General features: G+C 42.7%; 1 protein-coding gene across 2 annotated transcripts in view; it reads right to left on the bottom strand.

The window, feature by feature from the left end:
• Positions 1-1,234: 1,234 nt before the first annotated feature.
• The window catches only part of GLG1 (golgi glycoprotein 1), a 105,160-nt gene continuing 86,660 nt past the window's right edge, over positions 1,235-19,734 (bottom strand). The window contains exons 20-27 of one of the 2 annotated variants that reach the window (XM_090062359.1): positions 18,095-18,218; positions 17,356-17,498; positions 16,853-16,954; positions 12,330-12,437; positions 11,275-11,395; positions 9,634-9,740; positions 7,640-7,803; positions 1,235-4,943 (exon numbers count right to left, since the gene is read on the bottom strand). In XM_090062359.1, coding sequence (XP_089918485.1) covers positions 4,883-4,943; positions 7,640-7,803; positions 9,634-9,740; positions 11,275-11,395; positions 12,330-12,437; positions 16,853-16,954; positions 17,356-17,498; positions 18,095-18,218 — 930 coding nt within the window. In that variant the 3' untranslated portion in view covers positions 1,235-4,882. Of the gene's footprint in view, positions 7,804-9,633; positions 9,741-11,274; positions 11,396-12,329; positions 12,438-16,852; positions 16,955-17,355; positions 17,499-18,094; positions 18,219-19,734 lie in introns of both variants that reach the window. The other variant, XM_090062360.1, reaches the window with a different exon arrangement.

Genomic DNA, 19,734 nt, shown 5'->3' on the forward strand with positions numbered 1-19,734 from the left:
AGGGGTGAGCTAACAAAAACAGAATGCGCTTCAATACTGACAAGTGCAGAGTGCCGCACTTAGGCAGTAGTAACCAGCAGCACATTTATAAGATGGGAAACTCCCTTCTTGAGAACACAGAGACAGAAGGGGATCTTGGAGTCATTATGGACTCCAGGATGAACATGGGCCGACAATGAGAGGTCACGGTTGGCAGGGTTAACCGGACCTTGTCGTGCATTCATAGGTGCATCTCAGGCAGGGCCAAGGAGGTGATCCTCCCCCTCTATGCGACACTGGTCAGGCTGCAGCTGGAGTACTGTGTCCAGTTCTGGGCGCCCCACTTCAGGAGGGATGTGGACAACATTAAGAGGGTCCAGAGGAGGGCCACCCGCATGATCCGGGGACAACAGGGCAGACCCTACAATGAGAGACTGCAGGACCTGAACCTGTTCAGCCTTCACAAGAGAAGGCTATGGGGGGACCTGGTGACCGTCTATAAACTCACTACGGGGGACCAGAAGGGTTTGGGAGAGACACTGTTTCTCCTAGCGCCCCCTGGCATAACAAGGAATAACGGCCACAAGTTGTTGGAGAGTAGGTTTAGATTAGACATCCGTAAGAACTACTTCACAGACAGGGTGGCTAGGATCTGGAACCAACTTCCACGGGAAGTGGTGCTGGCTCCTACCCTGGGGGTCAGCAAGAGGAGGTTTGATGCCTACCTAGCTGGGATCATTTTCAGCCCAGTTCTCTCTCCTGCCCAGGCAGGGGGTCGGACTTCCAACCCTACTTCTGTGATTCTATGACTTCCAGTGGCAAATGTAAGGGGTTAGGGGATGGGACTTCTAGTCCCAAGATAGCAACCAGGGGGTGGGGCGCTTGCGAAGAGGCAAGGCCACACTTGCAGCCCTTGACAGCTCACCAAAACTCATTAAAGCAACCCTCCGGCTGAAATAAATTTCCCAGCCCTGCTCTAATATAATGAGAAAGCAACTAACTGCTGCAAGGATTTAGATGAGGATATTGCTGTACTACTGCTTTTGGGCATGAAAAATTGTAGATTATTATAATGTTTATGGTGGGGGATGCATTTCTAAAAGGCTTTTCAGTTTGGTTTACCTTGATAGTTATTTGATACGCAACATAACTGTATGGTTGATGCTTGGCTTCAGAAAGTTTCACTTATGGAAAATGGACAGTGATTTCCTTTTAGCTCAACTAAAAAGATAAAAACAACAAGTAAAAAAACCTGCAGACTTTTTTTTTTTATTAAATTCTCCCATTTCATCTGTACAGAAAAAATGCACATTATGTTCAGAATCTCAGTAACATCTCAAAATTACACAGCATGAACATGTAAAAACAAGAAACGGCCAGGATTTTATACACATAAAGGAAAAAACAAACAATTTGCAAAAAAGAATTGTTAATGTTATGTTTAAAAAATGAAGTTCAAACAGATTCTGCTGTACAGTATGATTTCCTGCTTGGGTCTGTTTTGTGCATTGTAGCTAGGGAGGCTTGTAACATTACTACTGAAAGTTATTCAGATCCTTCCCTGTGCGAACACATGCTTCATACAAACAAACCTCTCCACCTCGTCAGTGTTCTTTTAGTCTGACATGCAGAACATTAGTCAAATGATTCCTGATTGCACCTATTAAGTACAAGTTTTAAAGAATAACCTTATGGGAAAAAATTATACCTCTGTATTCTCCATCCTAATAACTTTCCCAACTAACAGCTGTCTAAGCACTTTTGTTCTCTGAATGCAGCAGGTATGTATAACTAGGATCACTTAAACTGAAGAGTCCCATCTGAGAATACAGATCTTTTGCTTTCAAACAACAGAACAAAAATCAAACTAGGAGGAGGTTTGTTTTGGAAAGAGGTAGTAGTACAGGCTGCTTTTATCCAGAACAGGCAACAAGACACTGCTCCCCAGTCTTGCAGATAGATTCTCTAAGTAACATACATCATCACATCCAGTAGGCAGAACTCTGAAGCCTAACAGTATAGGACAAAAGCAACTATACTAGTTTTAGACCTTGGCTGCACCAAGTAATGCTGGTCTTCCCTCACTCAAATGAGCCTCGACTGAATTGGGTCCCCATTTAGTTGGTTGTAGTTGCAGTGGCCCATCATTGGGGTAAAGAACTGAACTCTTTTCCAGCCTCAGAAAATGGAAGCACCAGTACAAAAACGTGTTTGGGAGCTGCTCTTCAAGACGACAAAGGCCAAATTGTAAAAATCCATTGAGGTTTAATCCAATCCCTGAAATAGCTTACACAAGCATAAAAATACTTAATAGCGGAAATACCTACTCAACTGAAAATTAACTTAAACTGGAGAGCCAGCACTACAATCTACTTTTGGAACTGAAGCAGTGGTGTCAAGCAGATGATCCAGCTGCAGAGCCACTGTACCGGCCCACCAATTGGCCACCAGAAGTTGGAGGGCATGACTGGGGTGAGGGGCTTGACACAACTTGGGGCCCTTGGGCCACAATGGACATGGCACTTACTGGCAGGAGGATAAAAAACAGTGGCTGACAGCCCTGATTACCCTCTAGCCACTTTGCCCATGGCCACTGTTGTAGCCTCAGTTTCTCAGCCACTGGCTCCTTTGCAGTCTCTACCCCATGCCAGACTCAAAGCTGTTGCTGCCATGTTCTCCCTTTTGGAGCAGGAGCTGCCACCCTGGCATGAAATGCATGGTGGCAGCAGCAGTTTCAGTTCTAGCATGGGGCACATGGCATGCACTGTCACCACTACCACTGCTGCATGCACTGGGCAGGAGCTGCAGCTGCTACCTCCAAAGCCCTCTGTGCCCCAAGCTGGATCCAGCCCAGGACTGGAGGCATGTTTGAAACCCCTAAACCACAGTACCAAGTTTGGAGTTAACAGAGATATCACCATCCAACTGAAGCAAGTTCACCTGAATGTGATAACACTACAGCAGGAATTAGTTCTCTGCCTTTGAATATCACACTTTATTCTCCACTGCTTCCACCTCAAAGGAAAACATCTATACTAATAACTATCCTTTGAAGGCTGCTGCCTATTCAGTTCTCCCCAATATACAGCATTTTCATATGGCAAACTCACAACGGCTTTTGTCTGGGTCAAGATGGTTCCATCTCTACAGACTGCAAGTGTCATATTCTGGAGAGAATCCCTGTATGTATCACTTGCTGGAGAACTACTTGGACTGCAATAGTTTTTGAGCTATTTTGCAGTGGCAGAGGGACACTAGCACTTGTTTCCCAAGAGACTGACTGAGTTACATGCAAGAAAGGAGAAATAATGTTATTCCCATCCACATCTGTTACTGCAGCAATTTTGCATACAAATAGTGAGATGGGAGGGCAAGCAGACAGGCAAGAGAACTCGCAGACAACTAACCAGAAAGAAGCAAACATGAAAAAGAAAAATCAAGCATCAAAATGTAACCCATTAAGTAACAATAAATAAGGCTATTTTCATAAAAAAAAGATGCAAGCAAATGCCACCCCAAAAAACCAGAGTGAAGTACTGGGACACAAATCCTTCCCATCTTATCTAAACACGTGCCATGGGCAGTATGGTAAAAATAAGGTACCCCGTTAGACATCTCAGCAGAAAGGGAAGGCAGCATGTTGGAGAGTGACACCCTTTACTATCACTTCTTTGATTATAGTGATGCCACCAGTCATCCCCAGAAGCCTCAGCTCTACAACACCAAGGTCACACTTCAGAGAAGGAATTCTCATCTATGAGAAAGACTCATAGAATGAAAAGCAACTGCCTCTCTCTCAAAGACTGTAAAGCCAAATCAATAGTGAGAATAGGGGTGATGAATATTAGAGCTAATCTGCAGAAACAGCAAAGAAGCCCTCTCCAATCTAGGAGCTGTTCTCTTCCAAGTCCTCTCTGAAATGGTTAGTTTCCAAAGAGTTGATTCCTTAATACCTTAATCCTAAATAATAAGTTAAAAAAAAACAAACCCAACCTCCCCAAAATTCAGGATGACAGGATTGCATTTCTTACAATCATTATTTTCCATCCTTGCAGTAGGAAATGATACTCCTCTATGGACCTAGGCATTGGACTGACAGCAGAGATTGAGGGTCAGCCCTCAGGATAATCCTCGTTCAAATAGGATCGATTATTTCCTTGTTTTTCCAACAGGTCTTCTGTAGTTATATAGGCTCTGACAGCAAAAAACTAAGGCGGCACATCTAGATACTCTGCACTGGGAGAGTTCTAATATCCTTACAAGGGAGCATGCAACTCTTGTCCAGCATGCAACTATGTCAGGGTCCTATTACTAACAAGGTAAGCAGAAGGTAAACCTTAATCACTATGCAATGTTTGTCTTCTGGCAGCCAATTACAAGAGCTCTCCATCCAGAGTCATAAGCTGCAAGTTCCCTGCAAGATATGAGAATTTCTTTTGTTTTGAATTTATACATTTTTTCTGTCACAGAAGGCAGACACCTAGAAATATACTGCATGTCATACTTTCTGACTTGATTAAAACCTTCATCTGCCTCTTCTCCCACTAACACTGAAACCAAGTCTCTGGGTAACCTTTGGAATGCAAACATACTAGTTAGACTGCACATGTTTAAATGCCATTCACAAAAAGTGGTGCTCCTACCTGATATTTGCTCAGTAAAGACTTCATGCCAGTGGAACAATCTAGTTGGTAGTACCCAGAAGGGAGAGCTCAACACTACATTAGGAAAGGGATGATGACCACAGGTGATTTATAAGTAAGTAATGAAGCAGAAAATACCACATTCAAAAAACATACATATGCACACACATACTGAACAAAAGTGACCCTACAAAGTGAACAGAACAAAACTGACCCCAGAAAATGGATGTTCACTCTTCAATTCTGGACTCTATTCTTCATTATAACATCAAAGAGATGACCGGTCCATTTTCATCACTCCAGCATGCTCTCTGTTGGACTCTGTTTCCAAACCAGCATAAGACAAGAGCAATCAATAGTTTTCCATCTACTCAAATAAGAACTTAAAGTAAAGAAAGCAACTCTCTTCCTCCCTAAACAACTTCAATCTACAAGATTCACAGCCAAAACCATGGTTGACAAACCTATGGTATTTCACTACAATTTCATTTGGGATTTATTGGAAAATGCTATATGTAATGGTGCAGAACAGTCTCATTTGGGCTGTTCAAAATGATCAGGATACAAATGCTTCCTCAAAAAAACACAGTCACAACAGTTAAAAAAAAGTCTCTGGACAGCAATTTAATTCTGTCCAAGGAAAATACAAGCAACAGTGCTAGTTATCCAATAAGCAATACTGTGTATGTAGGAGAATATGTAATCTTGTTTGTTTTCTCCTCCCACTCTCCAGCACTATGAATCTTCCTCTGCTCTGGTAATCTTGACAGTCACCAAGCACTGAAACAACTTGTCTGGAGTGTCAGTTTAAACTATATGCTATTGCAGCTGCCAAACTAATTCTAGTGGGTGTCATACACCTTTTCAAGCTTCCAGTTTTACAAGAGTAATGTGACCAGCCATCCCCCTTTCTACTCCATCTTCACGGATTCTGCATAAGTCTCATCTGAAGCTACATATTTGGCAATAACAAAGTAGAAGGGAATTCATGCTCTATTTCTCTTCTCAAGATGATTTAACAAGCAACCCATCTGGAAGTCTATAACATATCAAACAAGATGCCAGGTTTCTTCTGTGGACTTTTCTTTGCTATTAAGGTTTTGTCCATCACCTGCCCAGCTGTAATAATCCTTTGCCCTCTTGTGGGCCAAGACTCCAGACACCAACAAGTCTTACTAGATGAGCTTTTTTAAAATCAGTCAACAGCACACAACTAAGACTGTATCTCAAATAATTTACTTTCTGCACCTCTAAGTGGGAAGGTAAATACAGCCATTTACATACAACCTAAATTTGTACACCTCTCCAGCATTTTTGAAGGGAAGCAAAAAGCAGTCACAGTATTTTATATATCAGTCTGTACACATAGTATAATTAGAGTCAGCTGGTCAACATTTAGAAAAGCTTCCATCTTGTACTGGGCCAATGCAAAACATTGGTAATTTCAGACTTTACCTAGCAGTGCAACAGTAAGAGGAAAAAATGTTATGGTCATTCATGATCAACTGTTAGCCTAGTTGGATAGTTTAGGCACATATTTTTACTCCAGCACATACACATCTAACAGGTTATTAAAATTATATCTCCTATTGTACATGCTGCCTCTTGTGCAATCATTTTCACTCAGCCTAATGTATCCTAGATCCCAACCGTTATGGGTCCTAAAAGCTCCACTCTTACATGTCCTTGAGGAACAAAGGCGGCAAGTTACTGCCGCCAAAGGAACTGCTTCTGCAAAACACCTTGCTAGAGGTGGGAAGTCAGCCTGGGGATCAAGTTCTGGAAACGCAATAATAACCTAACTGTACACATCAATGGGCAACCACAAAAACCTATTCCCATTAATGTTGTGTACATTTCTACCCTTCACACATTATATTCCCCAGATCTCTGCTGCTTGATATTTAGGGCCAGCTCCTCTGTCCTACATCCATAGATGCCAGATTCTGTACCTATCAACCAAAAATTTAGTTGTTTTTTTTAATGCTTTAACTCAAGACAATGAATCAACGAACTAATCTTTAAATGATCCTTTTACCAAAAAAACCGGAACCCTTAATCCCATAAAGCATCACTGGGCAAACTAGTCACCAATATCCATCATCTTTGACTGACTTGCTCTAAATGGTCTTCTTGGCTACAGAAGTGTAATAAAGGAACTTTAATTTCTACCAAATTGCCAGTGATAAATAGAGTTTAACAGGCTAGGTAGCTGGGATGTTTACTGCATTGCATGCTGCTGACTGGCTCTTTTGTACCTGGTCTTGATACCATCTTCCAAGCCTAATGAAGTAAAAGCTGTCCTGCTCATATGAAGATAAGATCACTGGAGTTTCTAACCCTGGCCATTTTATACTATCCTGTGAGTGACAAAGGAAGAAATGGAGTTGGAGGGCATCTTTTTTTCAGCAACCACAGTAACACAAGCAGGACATTCAATAGAGGGTGACATCATTGCCTACTGTCCATAAGCTGTCCGTGACTCTACTCTGAAGATGCTTGGTAAAGGATGAGTAAGATGTCCAAAACAAGGCCAACTCTGGTGAGATGCAATTTACCCTCTATTTCCTGACTCAAGTTTACCCAGTCACAGAACATGAATGTATGCCAGTATGAATCATTGCCTAAATCATGGTTGGTATGCAGATGTATTTTTTCTTCCTTTAAAAATGTACTTAAAAACTGCTTGAGCTGCAGGTCATGTCAGTCTGATTTAGAGTGAAGGCAGTTCCAACAGTACAATAAAGAGACTCGTCTACAGGCAGGTTAAACGAGAGTCCGCTAACAAAGGGGAACAAAAGCTGCTGGCTGGGCTGCCAATGCTGCACACAAACTGTCATAGGATGATGAAGGTGCCATGGATGAAATCCAAGATGGGAAAACGGAGCCGACACCTGCTGCTGTTCTAATTTTTTTTATTCTCCTCTCACAAGAAGGGATGGGTAGGCTATACAGAAGAGAACTGTACAAACTGGGCACTAGGCAGGCATTTCTTCAGCAGGCAGTCCAGGCTCTACCTGTCCTTGAGTTCTCGTGTCACCCGCTTGGTGATGCGTCCACACATCAGGCCAATCAGGAAGAGTACGCAGATGCCAACTGTGATCACAGACAGAATGTAATTCTTGGACGGAGAAGTCATAACTTGCATGGCAAGATCAGAAAAACCTTCTGCTGGGGCAACCTAGGAGTGAGGAAAGAGTAATTAAACTTAGGTACAGATGCAGGGGGCCTTTTTTTGGACCTGGAACTTCAGTTTCCACTTTGATCTTAGCCAAGCTAATCATGAGCAGTTCAGAACTCTGCTCTTCTAAGCTGGGAAGAGAGTCTCCGCTCATCTCCTCTAAACATCCAGCACGCTCTTTTCTTGCAACTGAACTTCCCATGAACCACAATGACATAATACAAGCAGTAGGATATCCAAATAAGCTTGCAAGAATGAGTGCTCAAAAGATAGGATCAGCTGGGCAGAATGCTATTAAGCTATTAGCTGCCTGAAAGTCTCTCGGGTGTGGCAATTTCTCTGGAGATGTCCTAGTGCCTTCCTGTGGCTGTTTCCCTGTGTTCAGCCTTTTCTATGCAGATCAGTCAACTGTGACCAATGCGTCTTATCCTCCTATCCACAGAGCTTTTTTGTTGGTAGTCTGCTTTTTTATAAATTAGCCCCTATAAACACCGAGGGCAGTTTGATTTTGGTGTTGCTAGGAAGGCAATGCAGATGTTCAAAAAATGACTACAGAATACAATGTGTTCCCTTTCTATTTTAATGGAGTAAGCTAAGAATGCTTCTCTTTATTCACCTTGCTGTGCACAGTATTATGAACACATCCTGATTCTAAACATACAATGTGCTGCAATACCTACACACAGCAAGATCAGAAGAGACAGAAGCAGCATGCTGAATCCTACATTACCATCTCACTTATTTAACCTGTTTTGCATTGATTGAACTAACTGAACTGCTTGATTTGAAAGCAGAAAAAAAAGTCATTTCCCAAAGACTGTCCTGACACTCATTTGTATTTGTCATTTCAACAGTCAAAAGCACACAAGTTCTTTAGCCCCCTCACAACCAAAGAGCATTATTTCAGGAGCATATTGGATCTATGCTATTAATGAAAATTCCAGATTGTAGTTTGAAGGTTCATCTCCTTGTCAACTTCTCCCAAGAGACTCAAAGACTGATAATCTTAAGAACTACATACTCTGTGCAAAGCAGAAAGTTTTTGCTTCAGATTCAGGGGGATGGCAATTCAATTCGGTGACTGGAATCATTGTCCTGATTCGATTCATCCAAATCTGTAGACACTCGGCCATAGACTACACAGGCAGGCAGTGTTGACAGAAGACAAGCTCTGGCTTGAGCTGGCAGCCCCAGGAGCCAGGGGAATGATCAGGGGCTTCTCCCTAGCTCCCAGTTTGATCCCCCAGCTCCCCAGGGTTGCCAGCACTGCCTACCTCTCCCTCGCAGGGGGGCAGCCAAGGGAGCAGCTGGACAAGCCACATGGGCTGGGGGGAATGATCAGGGAGCTGGAAGAATGATTGGGGGTTGGGGGAAATGAACAGGGGCTTCCCCCAGCTCCCAGTTTGATCTCCCAGCTCCCTGATCATTCACCCACAGCTTCTCCCGGGACTGCCAGCACTGTCTGCCTTCCCCTGCCAGGGGGCAGCTGGGGGAGCAGCCAGACAAGCCACAGCTTCTCCCGAGGCTGCCAGCTCAAGACTGGGCTTGCCTGGCCACTCCCCCAGCTGCTCCTGCCTAGTGCCTGCCTGTACAGTCTATGGCCGAATGTCTGAATCTCTCCAAATCTCTCTGAATAGATTCAGAGGTTTTCAATTGAATTTGGAGATTTGGCCACCAAATTCGGGCTGAATCTCCTCCAAAATTGAACCTGCTAATGAAGCTTTGCATAGCCCTACTACATATCACTAACTAAATCCACTACTGCTCAGAATAATGAAGTAACCAATGCCAAAAACAAGGCAGATTTTTAAAATTTGGCTTCATTCTCACCTTTGCTGCATAACTCCACATTTCAATCCGATCATTAAGGCGTTTCTTACATTCAGGCTGCAGTCTCACACGCTTATCTTCCAAAGCTTCCATAAGGCAAGACATTTCTGCAAAGTGGAAAGAAATTGTACTAAAATAGGAATTTACTACATGTGAGGGTGTTTTGGAGGAAGACTCCCTTGGGCACTGGTGGTTTGTATGCTTACCAAGTAATATAGCCAAACCACTTACAAAATACTTACAGGCCCTTACTTAAAACTGGTGCCCAAAGAGATCTGTTTAACCCCTGCAGCTGGCACTTAATATAAGGTCTCACTTAAAAAATTATGTATTAAGACATATTTTAAGGTAGGGGTTGGCAACACATGGGCCTACAGGCTAGATCTAGCCCATGGAGCCAGAAGGTTTTGCCTATGCCTGTATCCACATCAGGGTGCAGCAGCATAGACTTGTGCCAGGGCCAGGATATTTCCTACTGTTCCCATGCCACCGCTGTTCTTCCAAGCCACCCAACTCTCCCCAAGGATGTGGCATGGGTGCAGCCTCCAGCCAGTAGGGAGCTGCACAGGAGCCAGGCAGTTTCCAGCTGCACCTGTGCCACATCTGGGAGGCGACAGGGGGAGGAGGGTGGGCTGGGGAGGTGCAGCGTCAGTATGGATGCAGTTTCTAGCTGCCTAGCCCCAGTATAGCATGAACACAGCTGCTAGTGGCCTGGCCCTGGTACAGCTCCATGCTCACTGGAAACTGTGCCTGCACAACAGCTGGGGAGCAGGGAAGGAGGGTTTGGGAGCAGCAGTGGTGGTATAGGCATAGCTCCCAGCTGCCTGACCCTGGAGTAGCACAAGGAAAGTTCCCTGCTGCTCATGCACCAAAGCTACTTAGCCCACGCTGGACCAGAGCCAGGTTGTTCTGGCCCATGGCCTGTAAGGTTGCTGGCCACTGTTTTAAGGGGCAATAAATTTTGACTATTGTAGGGGAATTAAAGAGTTGGTATTACATATCCAAAGTATAGCACACTACAGCTTACTGCATATTTTATTTAAGAAAACAGGTGACTTGTTTTAACTCCTATGTTCTTAACTCTTGCTAAAAAGTCAGGTTCAGCTCAAGACATTACAGAAAGAAAGATCAGCTTGGGTCCATGCAGCCTGTCAGAAGTCTCACTTGAATTAGATGGGCTGATTTATTTGGAAAGGTTGTCCATGTAAAGGCACTATCAGATGAATCCTTTGCAATATTTTGTGTTCCATGGATGTTGCGTGTCCATCCAGAGTCAGATTAAAAGGGTCATCAACTTGGTCAACGAGCAGAGTCTTGCATTACATGGGACAGAAACATAACTCTTTCTGTAACTAGTGTGAATTAACCCCGGTCCAAGAGGAGTATATTAACAAAAAGCTGAATGCACAAGATCTAAACCAGCTTACCATCATTTACCAGAACTTTAAAGCAAGACATCCAAACTCAGACAGCAAAGACCCCTTGCTGCCATAAAGGTGGCTGTGCACTTCTTTCAAGCAGCCACAAAAAACTGACAGTAGTACCTGTTATTTAAAAGAACCTCAGACACTTTCAAGTTGGATCCAAATTTTAGGTTGTCATTGAGCAGGGAGATCATATAAATGAAGCACCAACACTTACGGCGTCCTCTCCCTGGTGGGATAGCAGCACAGTGGTGTTTGATGTCTAGGGCACAGGCTGTGTGCAGCACTGGGTCAACAAATATGTCTGCTTTGCTCTCCTTTAACATGTTGAGCACCTCCTGTGGAATATCAGATGCACATTAAAAGGACGGAGAACAAAGCCAGTGCTGCTTCATGATTGAGAATTACAGTCTTAAATAGGGAACACAGAGAACAATCCTTTTGTAGGCTGGATTAAAGATCCTGGTGTAAGATTAGCATGGTTCAATTCACCACATACATGTTGTAATCTACAAGTCAAAGCCATGACTTGACAGGACTCATTAGGCAGTTGGGGGCAGTCTGCACAGCTTTTTGCTAGTGTCAATCTGTGCCCCAGGCACTGGGGACTGAAAACGTCAGTAGGCTGTCTGGGTCATTAACTGAAACAATGGCAGTAATGAGTGTGAGGATGCAAGACAACAGATAATAGTGGAACACACCATATATTAGGCTTGAAGCCTACTAACACATCTGTGGCAAAGCCTAGTACCAAAAAGTAAAGGATGCTGCCAAATTAAGAAAGAGGTGAACTGGAATTCTGCACAGTTGTGGCTTCACACTACACCAAACCCTTGTGTGTCACAAAATGAAATCATTTCCATAAGTGTTTACCTCTGTCAGGAGCATAGCCACTTCGGGTCTTGTTCAGTTTAAGGGATACTGAGCTTACAAGCATCAGGGGCTAGGCAAACAAATATTCACCAAAGCACCCCAGGGGAAAACCAGGAACAATGGTCATAACTACCTAGAAGGTTTCAGACTGGATACAAGGAAAAACTTCTTCATGGTTTGTGAGACCAGACGCTGGAATAGACTCCCAGTGGCAGTGGTGTAGGCAACCTATCCTGGAGATCTTTAAAAGGAGACTGGATGCACACCTTGCTGGGGTTATTCGTCTCTAGCAGTCTTTCCTGCCCAGTGCAGGGAGGGTGGAAGGGGGAGGAGTTGGACCCAGTGATTTCATGAAGTCCCTTCCAGCCCTAAACTTCTGTGAAATGTTATTTTCCTTACCTTTTTACACATTTCAGCTTTAATTTTGAGCAGATTAACTTTCAGACATTCTTCCACCTGTCCAGTTTGTTCCTGAGCTGCTGCTTCCTCTGCACACAGATTGGTTATCTTTTTAGAGAAAAAAGAATTACAATTTCAGTATGAAGAAAGTTTTGCAATGCAGGCTTTCCACTTCTGGGGGCACTTTTATGCTGCCATGAGAATCTATTATTCTCTAGCCACATCCTGTAACACAGTATGAGATATGCACAGTATGAGATTTGCATCCTAGATTTTGTGAGTTTGTACATGAATTAATACAGCAGCACTTATGGGTAATGCCCTGCTAGACCTGCCTGACATCCTGGAGAAGGTGCAGAGGAAAACCAATATTTTACATGAGTCTTAAACAGAATGGCTGATAAAGATATTCTTGGTTAAAGGAACAGAAAAAGTGCTAGAATTGCTTTCCAAAAACATTCCTTCTAGTCTGCAATCCTACAACAATAGACATTTGGGGGGGGGGGCGGGAAATATACTGAGAAGTGAGTGCTGCTGTCTGAACATATTACAAAAAATGTTAAAAAGCTATTTTCAAAACAAGAGACTACAGATAAAGACTGATCGCTAATCTGAATATCCCTGCAGAACTTTTCATGCAAGACTTGTTTAAATTAAGGAGACACTGGGCTCATCTACATGTATGCTTTAATGCGCAGTAGAATATTTTACTGCACATTAGAACATCAAATAAAAAATATGACATTATGCTAATGCACAGTAAAACAGTTTACTGCACATTAAGCGTCACTAAAGAGGTATGCAAATGCTCTACTGCATATAAAAGCAGCTTAATGCATGTTAAACTTAGTACTTCACTGGAGGTACCAAGTTTAATGCACAATGGAAAAAGGCACATGAAAGTATGTGTAGATGCACCCAATGAGCCTTCTAAAAAGTCTATTTAGCAATAATACCCATGACAATCACAGACTGCCTACAGAGGAAATACCCACAAAACAATTATTTCTCAGAAATAGCCTGGATCTTCAAGTGATCACTTTTACCTTGCTAAAATGATGCAAGATACTGCTATAGGTTGAACTGCTTTAATGTGTGTATCTATCTATCTATATCTATATATCTCCTATACAAAGGTATGTCAATCAATGTGTTGAGAAAGAACCCTAGATGCTTGGTTACTGAAGGACTGACAGATACAAACTACTGATTAAATATTTCAACTGCCACCTAAATCAGGATTGTCCAAGTCAGGAGGTGCCTCTGGGCCACCTGTATTATCTAAGCATTTATGCTGTGGCCCCCGGAATCAGAAGCTCCTCCCCATGCCACTCTCCTGTTGCTGCTGCAGGAGCCTTCAGCCCCCTCTACCTCGTCCAGCTTCTGTTGCCTCCCCTCAACATTGGGGCTGGGGCAGTGGGGCATTGATACCATTGCCAGAAGGCTCATGGTGACCTGGAGCATCGGCAAGATGCAGTGAGGTGGGTATGGGAAGATGGGAGAAGAGATACCAGAGGTGTGGCATAGCCCACAAGGCATTAGCTTAGTGATAGGGGCTGTGCCATGCAGTTTGTGGCCTGTGCAACATGCAGTCCTTGGGGGGAGGAGGGAGAAGGGGGGGGGACGATTGTTTTGGCTGCTTAGATTTGATACTTTGAGAAGCCACTAGTGAATGAAGATCTACTGTTCAAGAAAAGGCCAAAGATTTATTCAAAATTATTGATGATGTCATGCAGCAGGTTGGTCTGAAATGGCAGGACTGTATTGGACTATGCACAAATGGGGCAAAGAGCTGTGGCTGGCAGACGAGAAACCATTTAGGCTTTGATAAGCTCCAGGTGCTGTCTGGACTCGCTGTATGATCCACAGAGAGGCCCTAGCTTCAAGGGATGAGTCCAGAGCCACATTTTGTGCTATCAACTGTCACTAATGTTGTGAACTACATAAAAATGTAAAAGCCAGATTATTTTACTGCTGTGGGTGATTTCAGATTATGAAGTGCTGCTGAATCCAGAGAGCCATCTTGGGTCAAAATTCTGACAAGTGTGCTTGAACTCAGAGAAAAAAGAAGCATCTTTAAAAAAAATCATAAAGAACACAGAAAAAATTATAATGAAAAGACTTTGTTTTGAAACTGGCTTATTTTAGTGGTATCTTTGAAAAACTAGTATTTTAAAATGCTCAGCTACAAAGAACTCACTCCCGCATTCTTCAGCTTAAGGATACGGTGAAGAACTCATTCAACAGAAAACTGGAAAAGTGAAACAACAGGCTAGCAAAGGCTAAAAGGCATACAGGCAGCCCTCGACTTACAACGTTTTGAGTTACGTTTTACACTTATAACGTTTATAAACTGACACCCTGTTTCAACTTTACAATGCCAGTTTCAACTTACAACGCTTGATCCGATTCAATGCCATGCCAGTGAACAAGTTGGCTGCGTCGCTCATCTCCCTGGAGAACATCTGTCCAAACTTCCTTGGACACTTTAAGAAAGCAGACAAGACTCCAGAAAAACCTGCAGCCAAAACTCCTGAGACGACTCCAGCCAAGAGCCCTTCAAAAAGTCCAGCAAAGTCACCTCAAAGAAGTCCTTCCAAATCAATATGGTTGCTATTTACAATATAAATATATTATGTAGCTATGTTACTTGTCTATAATTGATCGAGTACAAAATTCTGGGGTATTTTTGGTGAAAATAGGGTATCAGGCCTTGGTTCAGGAACCAATCCCCGATTTATAACATTGTTTCTTTTGAGAAAGTTGGTTCCGAATTACAACATTTCGACTTAAGATGTGCTTTTCAGGAACCAATTGTCGTAAGTCCAAGGACTGCCTGTATTACAAACTCTTAAAGCATTTATTGAAAATAATGAGCTGCAGAATGCTGAGGAGACATGAAAAGTATATAAAAAAGTTAATTACTGAAAGTTCTGTTTTAAAAATAGTTCCTTAATACAGAATTAGAACTTGAAAAACACGCTCGAGTTACAAACACTTTCAGCACAAGGACTCCTAGAGAAAACTGATGCTACCAAAGAAGATCAGTTTATTGACAAAGCTTTGGATATTAGTTTAAACACTATGTTTTAATGAAGAAAATGCATGTTTTTTTTTTTTTTTTAGCAGAAATATAGGAATCAAGTATTCGGTTTTAAGCAAAAAGGCCAAGTGGATAATTATTCCTTTTGTTATGTTTTTGGGTGGAATTGGGGGTTCTGCACTAAACCAAAATATAGATCACAACTGAACACAGAGTGAAAACTGAGTCACTGCATCAGTCTGCAGCCTTGTATAAACCCTGCAGACAGAAGCAGGTTCCAAGTCACTAAAAAACCCCAACATATGCAAACATATTAATTTAAATCATTTGTACTTAATATCTTGATTCTAGCAATAAAAAGATGTTGACATTTCCGAATTTTTTTGGCATGGCCTGATAATACTTTGCCTTTAGTTGCAACCCACCTAGAAACCTTTCATACTCCACAATGTGGGAAACACCATCTTAAGGCATCTTATTTAACAAACTGGAACATAAGCTAACTGATCTGTTCACTCTTTCCCTACTACAGTGCTAGCCAACCACCTCAGACCTTTTCAAGTGAGATATTTACCATCTCCAAAAACATGGAGACACTTCTCTTCCTAACAAGATCCTTGCGTACTCTTCTGCCAGCCACTGTGTTCAGCATGGATTTTGCATCAGCAAGCCTCTGTTGATATAAAGTGAGGCATCTGATTTCTGCACCAGAACAGAGACATGGGGGTGCTGAAATGGCTAACAGGGATTGGCTCTGTGCAGCATGGAGCAGGGGTCAATCCATTTCCCAGTGTCACTCACCCCTTTCACTGCAGCTCCACAGCTAGACATTTAACTCTTTACCTACTGCCAAATTGAAGGAGTCAAACAATTTGGCAGCAGCTTTAAGGGAATTAAACCTCTAGCTGTGGAGCTTCAGTGAAAGCAGGAGTGACACTGGAACGTACTTAATGCAGCCAATATTCAGCCATAGTGAGCTCAGGCTGTGGCAGGTCAGATTCTGGAAAAAAAAATCTTTTTTACCTCATTTTGACCTCCCAAAACAAGGGACATGCCTTATTTGGGGATGTGCAGGAAATGAGTAAATATGACGCTATTATAAAGAAGGACTTTTATGACTATTTCACTCACAACAGATGTGAAACTCAACACTACAATAACTTTTATCTGCTTTTCATAAATACTGAAGACAATTTTCTCTGCTACAGCAAATCAGTGGGAATGAGAAATCGAGAGGCAAAGCTTGACATTGTAATGGTGTACGAGCAAAAGACTAATTCTTGGTTGTTGAGCACAAGCCAGAAGCCTGTTTCATAAGTTCCAGATGGAGCGTCTTGAACTATGAACAGTTAAATTGCTTTATCAAGAGAGTTTCTTTATAAAGAGAGACATGTAGCTCATTTCACAAAGACTTGTGAAGTTAGATCTGCTGAGGAGAACTTTTTTCTAAACTAGGAAGTTTAGGTATCATGCCTCCTACCTCTTCAGAACAGTGCATCTGAAGCTGGGGATCTAGCCGGTAATCAAGAGCTGATTCCTGGATTATCACTCGGATCTGATCCTCGCAGTCTGAAGACAGACGCTATTGAACGAAGGAAAACAGCCATCAAACCACTAAATAAAATCATATATTTTAAAAAGTAAACTGTTTTGGTAATTTAAGAGCATAGTTAAATGTCTTTAATCTGCTGGTTCTGCAGTAAAGGTTTTAAGCAATGGTGCTCAACATTCTGGTTCCGCAGGGAGATGAGTAATACAACATCAGCCTGAGAGGCAGATCCCACTGCACACCATCCTGATGTCACACACCTGGTCTAAGAGGTAGTTAAGCTTAAATGGGGAGACTGCAAGAGCCCCTCTGTATACAGCATAAAAGTTTACAAGCATTCAAACTTGGGAGTCAAAGTCTAAGATACCAGGGTGGACAATCAGTCAGTGCTGCTAGGCACATATTTGTGCAGCTCATGTTTACATAGAACTTACCTGGTCTGCATATTTCAACTTCAGGCATGAGATAACTTGCCCCTCCAATTCTGTATCATCTTTTGCCTTACTTAGGATATTTTGGCAAAATTTGGGAATGTCTGCTTTACAAGCCTTCCTGAGCACTGGATTTAAGCGGTAATCTGTGAAAGGACACATTAGAATTCATAAACAGACACCATCACAAAGATATTAACAAACAGAAAACTGGATTTGTAGTACGTTCTGAATGATGATCCTATAAGATTTTCATCAGAAAGGATTAAGTCAGGGCTCCACAACCCAAAACCTTTTGAAGACCCACCTACAAAATATATATATTTTTTTAATGGACGGCTACCATGAGTAGTATTTGTTCTGACCAGATGCAAGCCCTTGGGATGTTCACAAGCAGAGAACTGGACTGCCCACACAGATGGATGCAATGATTAAGGAAGGATGCAGGTTTTCCAGTTTTTCTGAGTCTATTCTTTTAATGACATGGTTTAATAAAGATTTATGACACGCTGTACACCACAGAGCTAAGGTTTTCCCGCCTTCCAGTGAAAACACTGACCACACCATAAAAATCTCAGGAGTAAATGGACCCAATAATTATGCAACATCCAACTACTTCTTTACGTGGAGCAAAGCACCATTAAATGAAGGAAATGAATTTGCAGTTGGATTCTGGTGCTCACTTTTCAGCCAAAACACATAATTAGATGCTTTCAAAGTAAAAAGTAAAAAAGTACAGTACCTGTATTCTGTGTAATCTGCCGCTTGGTAATCATTTGTTTGCATTTAGGGTCCATCACCTCGCTGTTCTTATTCTGTTTCAAACACTGAAGCATGTTCTTTGAATCTGCCTCTGGGCAGAACCTCTGCAAAAGAACAACTCAATTTTTATCACTAATTACCCCCCACAATTCCAAACATTCATACAGAAACTAAATCTCCAACCCAACCTAAAGGAACCATGCTTGATTCTTCCACTCCTCCAGTAACAATCATTTTCTTATATTCTCTCTAAATTAGCAGAGGAGAAGGGAAGTAAATATCTAGTTTTGGAAAGCATGAGCTGGGCAGCTGCTACTAACTGTAGTTGTGGGTTGCAAGCTCTGTGTTAACAAGATGTCTGGCTATCCAGGGTATCTTTATTTTCCATTCACTACAGCTATTGCACATTATGATGCAAAACTCCTATTATTTCTATTTGGGTCTCATCTCCATCTCCTGCTTCTGTCCCCACTGAGTCCAAATACAGGAACAAACAGATGCTGGTGACTGTACAAGCAAACCACTGTCCTGCATAACAGCTGCTTGGTAGAGGAAAGCTAAGAGACTTCTAATGAAGTGCTCAGTACACAATAAGGCTATGGCTATGGAGAGACATTCAGTTCTAGCACTAAGAATTACTGGCAAATTCTCAGCGCTGGGAAAACGGATCTGGGTTAAGGCCATACAGGCGCTCCAGATCCCTGGCTGGAGAGCTTCATGGACACCCTGAAGGCAAGCTCTCCTGCAAGGGAATACACTAAGGGGATAGTCCTTGGGTCTCTCTGAAAGCAAACCCTCATGAGCGGGTCCCTGACAAAGGTAAAAAAGGGAGGCTGAGGGTAGGCATAGGCCAGGGGCAGGCAATTACTTTAGGCAGAGGGCCACTTACTGAGTTTTGGCAAGCCATCAAGGGCCGCGTGACAGGCAGCCAGGGGGAGATTAATATTAATTTTCTGAATTTTTTAGGGGCCCCATGGGCCAGAAGGAAGTGTTCTGGCAGGCCGTATCCAGCCCACAGACTGCATTTTGCCCACCCCGGCATAGGCAGTGAGTGGAACCAAATCGAATATCCTTTGCTACAACTTCCATAAGTTCCCCTGTTTAGAAGCAACTACAATACACAATGTAGCAGGATGCTTCTAAAAAAAGTCTGTTTCTGAGGAGCTGCCCAGTTTTAAGTGCAGGTTGCACTGGTGGAACAGAGGTGGGTAGTGGGGTGTGTCAACTTCATTGCTCTGTAGGGATGGTATTTAAACGTGTGTTTGTACAAGGGGGAAAGTACCCCTAAGGATCAGGGAACAGCCTTTTAATCTTGTGGTGTATGCAGGATCTTACAATTCTGGAGCTAAAGGGCTCGGTGCCCTTTGTGGGAAGCCACTTAAGCCTCACTCTCCCTGGGAAAGTCTGATTCATGTGGCAAGGATGGTAAAGGCATGACTACAACTGATACCAGAGGCCTGGCAGCAGTGTTAACTTCATTGAAAGCAGCCTGTAGAGTTGTCTCAGCTATGAGTTACCCCCCTAAGACTAAGGGGGTAGCAAAAGCACCAGTCACAGGGCTCAAGTGCCTATATACTAATGCTAGGAGCATGGGGAACAAGCAGGATGAACTAGCGCTCC

Source organism: Crocodylus siamensis, chromosome 9, assembly GCF_052110815.1.
Source record: "Crocodylus siamensis isolate JL-2025a chromosome 9, ASM5211081v1, whole genome shotgun sequence".
NCBI lineage: Eukaryota > Metazoa > Chordata > Crocodylia > Crocodylidae > Crocodylus > Crocodylus siamensis.